We start from the raw sequence: 5,022 nt of genomic DNA, 5'->3' as shown, positions 1-5,022 counted from the left end.
TCTTCATATTTTGTTAATTTTATACATTAGGAAAGGTTCCTCGCATTAATAGAAAAATTCCCTCTGTAAGAATTAAAAAAAAAAAAGACCTTTATGACCAAAATAAAAACAAAAGTATATTTTTATTGAAAAAATATTTGCTCAAAAAAAATCCTACTATAGAAATATTTATTATTTAGTTTAAATTAAATGGTGAGGTTTCAGAAAGGTTGCTTGAAGACTTTAGGTCTAGACAGTTTTTTCTTCTATTTAATTTAGTCCTTCCATAAGGAACCTTTAGAGCTTTCCGACTTTTTACCATCATATCTAAGAAACTAATTTAGTTTCCAGGGTAAAATGCAACTGCTAGCTAAAATCAAAAGTAAAAAAGAGCCCCTCTACGCTCTTAATTATTTAGAAATAAAATATTATAATTACTTTTTTCTTGAGGTAGAGATGTCAATACTTCAGGAAATATTTCTTAAAAAACATAACATTGTTTCTGGTGTTGGAAGTTTAAAAATATAAATTTCAAATAAAAGAAAGATGTATGATTTTTTCATATTATGAGAATTCCTTGATATGAGTTACATAAATATTAGTAATATTTGAACTATATTTTATGACTGTAAAAATTTGAAGAACAATATTTATAAAATTAAAAAAATATTTTTAGTGAACAAGGTTTATTTTTGCATTTTTGTTTTAAAAAAACCTTGATAACTATTGAACTCACTGACTTTGATCCTATAAATCTCAAAGTTGTTATGAATTTTATTCGACTATTAGAAGTGTCTGATAGCAAAAATATAAGTGTACAAAGTAGAAACAACTTGCAATAAACATTAGTTTACTTATAAACTAATTCATAAAGTACTGTTTTTATCAAAATAATTTTGCTGCAATATACCATAATAGTAAACATTTTTATATTTTAAAAAGTGTTATTAATGTATAATTATCAAACACTTGCTAGAATGTTTTTCTAAATATTATAAAATTTATTATTTGTATGTTCTATTTTCTAAAACCAAAATGTGTGCATAAATATCTGCTTGTAGTAGTCAACAAAAAACATGTTTTTAGCCTAACTTAGTTTTGCAATAAAATATATTTTCTCAGACTTTAAATAAAATCAATATGAGCAAGTTGGTGGCAAAACTTTCAGCACAGGTTCCAGTATTGATGGAGGCAGCAAAACCTCAATTGAGCAAGTTCATGTATTACGCAAAAGTAGAACTTCGCCCACCCACCCCTGTTGAAGTTGGACAGGCCATCCCTCTTCTTACTAAAGGTATTTATTTGCTAAATTTTTACAAAATTATTGAATTAGAATATCTCTTAAGTTATTGAGTTATCATAAATGTTACTCAGCTACACTAGTTTGAACATTTTGTTTGCTTTATTTTTAAACATATAAAAGTTTTGTATTTATAGATTTTTTTGTTTATAAATTTAAGTTTGCTATTCTTTTCACTAAAGGTTGGCATACTCTCAAGTTATTTATACTAAAATACTTTATAAGATATTAAAATAAATAAATATTTTTTTAATTTAAATAAAATAATATACTTTTCATAAAAGTTTTACTGTAAAGTTTTAGATAAAATAGAAGCAGTAGAAACTTTTCATTGACAATTTTCTTTGAATTAAAAACAATTCACTAAAATTCTATCTTTGTTCATTTTGTCTTGAATTTTTAAGTCATACCTCATTATATTATTCTACCATTACAAGAAAAAAATATATCTTAATAATCTTAAGTAAAAGATAAACATTTAAGACCAGCAGTAAAAAATATAGCACTTTTACTCAAAACTAAGTTAAATACTACAATTTTTTTTTTTTCTTGAGTTAAGTTTAAACTAAGAAAGTTCAAGAGCAAATCCTAGAAAATTGTTTTGATTTTTTAAATTTTAATTATTTCTTTCGATCATTATGAATGTTTAATATTACGTCTCCTATTCTTATATACAAATCTATTAATGGTAGAATTACATGCTTGCTAAGTTTAAAGTAAGGGCAACTTGTAAAAAATATCTACCCACCAATAGCGTTGTTTTCTTAATAATTTACTTTTTATTTTAATAATTTAATTTACTTGTATTTTTGTATTTATCCCTTACAAAAAAGTTTTATTGTTATTAGTTTGTATTGAGAGTATTTATTACTTTGAAAAATCTCTATTAATATTTTGTTTCCTAGATTGTTAAATTAGTTCGTGATTAGCTTAAAAAGTTAAAACTAGACGTATTAAAATCTTACTAAATTTTTCTTACACAAAGCTTATACTTAGGTTATTTAGGCTTGGCTCTTTAAGATATACCAATAAGAAGTTACAAAAATTTAAATTACAAACATTCTTATTGATCTTTTAAATTTTAAAATGTATTTAAAAAAGTTCTTATTAATAATCTAATAAAAACTATTATGAGTAAAAAACTCTGCTATACTGAACTTGACTTTTATCTCCACTGAAATTTAGCTAATATTATTAATACTCTTTGAAAAAAAGTAAAAAGAAAGTAAAAATTGATTGTTTTTATAGTATAAATTCATAACTGTGTTTAAAACTTTTCAACTTTTATCATCTGATTATTTAATGATGTCAACGAGTATTTAATATTTAAAAAAGTTGAATTAGAGCTTGTATCAATAAAAGTTTAAAAACTTTCAATTTTATATCATTTTAGTTGCTTTTTTCTAACAAATTAATTTATAGTTTAGAAAAACTTTAATGGTTTAATTGTTACAGGAATCAGTAATTTGATTCAATAAAAGTTATGGTTTACTTTGTAATAAAATTGTTTGTTTAATTTCACTGGTTATTAAGTATATTAAAAAATACCATTTCTATAATCATTTCTAATTATATCAGTTTCATATAAGAAAAAGTAAAATAATTAAAAAATAAATAATCTACTAATCGATAATTACCATGCACATTAAAATACAGTTTTTTGTAAACAACTAAATTTTAAACAGGAATAAGCAATGTAACTTCAAATCAACAAAAAAGAAAATAAATAAAATACACTTATTTATAAACAAATCATTTTAACACAGGAATTTCAAACGTGACTTCAATGCAGTTCACACAGCTTCCAGTGAAACAAGCGCTTTTGAACGCCATGGTCTTCACTGAAGTTTGCTGCTGGTTCTTTGTTGGTGAGGTCATTGGAAGGGGCAGCCTTGTCGGATATGACGTTTAATTGTTTAGATAATTCTTTCTTCTGTTTAATGTTATGTAGTAAAAAGTTTTTAAGTTTTTATATAAAGTTTTTAAGTCTTGTTAATATTCATGCATATTATCAATAACAAATAAGCTTCAAATTTATTATCAAGTTTCAAAACATCTCTAAAATAAGAGTTTCAACATTTTTAGTGTATAAAGTGTTATAAATAAAACATTATGTATTCAAACTTTTTATGGCGGTTGTTTTATGTATGGTGCTAATAAAAAAGTACAAGCTTTTTTGATAAGTAATAACGTAGTTAAAAAAAGTAAGTTTACTTACCGTTTTGTATCTGTTTATCAGTGAGAATGAGCTATAGTATTGCGTTTTGTCTCAACTTAAAAAAACTTCACTTACAAATGTTTTATAATATTGCTGTTTAATGGCAGACAAAAAAAGTTATTAAATCTAAAATGTGACATAAGATAGAAGTATTAGCTGTTTTAAAAGTATTTCTGCCAATTATTGACTTAATATTTGCTTTCCTTAAAGGTACATATTTTTTAGTTTTCTTTTAGCAAAAAAAAAAGTTTTTTATTTAAAGTTTGATGTACTTAATTAGTTTCTCTATTATATAAGTATGTCAACTAAAGTTTTTATAAAAAATGCATTCTTCGAGTCTGTAGCTTTTTTTTTTGGCAATTACAAAACAGCTTTTGAAAATTTTTAGCTGACTTAAAAAAAAATTAATGGTACAACTTTTCAATTTTTTGAAAAAAATCCCAATGCAAACTGTATGGGACTTAAAAAGTGTGACCTTAAAGTTTTTAGCTGGAAGTTATTTTACATGTGGAAATTATTACAAAAACACATTGTGAAAAATTTAAAACTATTTAAAGATTTTCTTGATTTTATAGTATTTTTGTTACTTATTGTAAACTATCTTTTTTTTTTTAATCAAGAAATGTGTTTATTAAACTTTTTTTCATAACTTAAGTTGTCCACAATGTGCTTCTGTGATATTTGCCAGTAATATGTAAATTTATTACCAGCTAAAAACTTTTGCTGTCGCATTTTGTGGTCCCATGCACTTTGCATAGGGATTGTTTTTATAAAATTGAAAATTTCTACCATGAAAAACTAAAAAGTCAGCTAAAATTTTTCTAAAGTTTTTTTGATATAATTTGTTGCTGTTATATTTGCCACATGTAAAAATGTTTTTAGCTGAAAACTCAAATATTGCTTTTTTGTAAGCACCCTAATATACATTAAGACTGTTGTATCTTTTTAATTATAGTATATTTTGAAATCAAGTTTATCAACTTAAGTTGACTTACATTTGTTTTCTTTGAGTATATCATTAAATTTTAAGGCTATAATATTTTTTTACTCAGCTAAGAACATTTTTTAACTTTTATTGAAGAAACTAACATTTTGACCTGAGGTTACCATAACTAAAATAACGATAACGTGTTTTTAAAGTTATTTATAACCTTGGTCATACGTTGCACCAACCATTATTATTTTTTGCCTAAAACCTCCTGAAGGTGTGAATAATACCAATCAAATTTAATTAAACAGTAAACTTACTAATATTAAAAACATTAAGTTGCTTCTTTTTATTAGCAAAATGTTAAGAAATTTTTTGCTTAAACCGTATTCATAAGACAAAATTTATTCAAGAACTTTTTTTTACATTCATGAGTTGTTAATCAAGTTTTCTTATGTCGCATTAATATTAAATCTTATGATTAAGCAAGACATTTGGATGCTATTTTATGTAGCATTTGAAAAGAGTTCACAAGCAGAATTATTACGAAGCTTTGGGTGAACTAATAAACTTAATCTAACCTAGACAGCATTGTTG

At 24.0% G+C, this 5,022-nt stretch overlaps 1 protein-coding gene across 1 annotated transcript; it reads left to right on the top strand.

Annotated features, from left to right (window-relative positions):
* Nucleotides 1-1,105: 1,105 nt before the first annotated feature.
* On the top strand, nucleotides 1,106-3,206 carry LOC145837023 (ATP synthase F(0) complex subunit g, mitochondrial-like). Its single transcript, XM_082944790.1, has 2 exons — nucleotides 1,106-1,273; nucleotides 3,046-3,206. The coding sequence occupies exons 1-2, from the start codon at nucleotides 1,120-1,122 to the stop codon at nucleotides 3,189-3,191; spliced, it is 300 nt and encodes a 99-aa protein (XP_082800916.1). The 5' UTR covers nucleotides 1,106-1,119; the 3' UTR covers nucleotides 3,192-3,206.
* Nucleotides 3,207-5,022: the final 1,816 nt, after the last annotated feature.

This window comes from Thalia democratica, chromosome 5 (assembly GCF_965202585.1).
Source record: "Thalia democratica chromosome 5, ktThaDemo2.hap1.1, whole genome shotgun sequence".
NCBI classification, from domain to species: domain Eukaryota; kingdom Metazoa; phylum Chordata; class Thaliacea; order Salpida; family Salpidae; genus Thalia; species Thalia democratica.
The sequence above is the reverse complement of the archived record's forward strand: the minus strand, read 5'-3'. Positions and strand labels throughout refer to the sequence as shown.

Bases quoted from the DNA above. Each gene is read 5' to 3' on its own strand.
- LOC145837023 (XM_082944790.1), top strand. From the start codon at position 1,120: ATGAGCAAGTTGGTGGCAAAACTTTCAGCACAGGTTCCAGTATTGATG. The intron at 1,274-3,045 runs GTATTTATTTGC...ATTTTAACACAG, and splicing joins CATCCCTCTTCTTACTAAAG to GAATTTCAAACGTGACTTCA.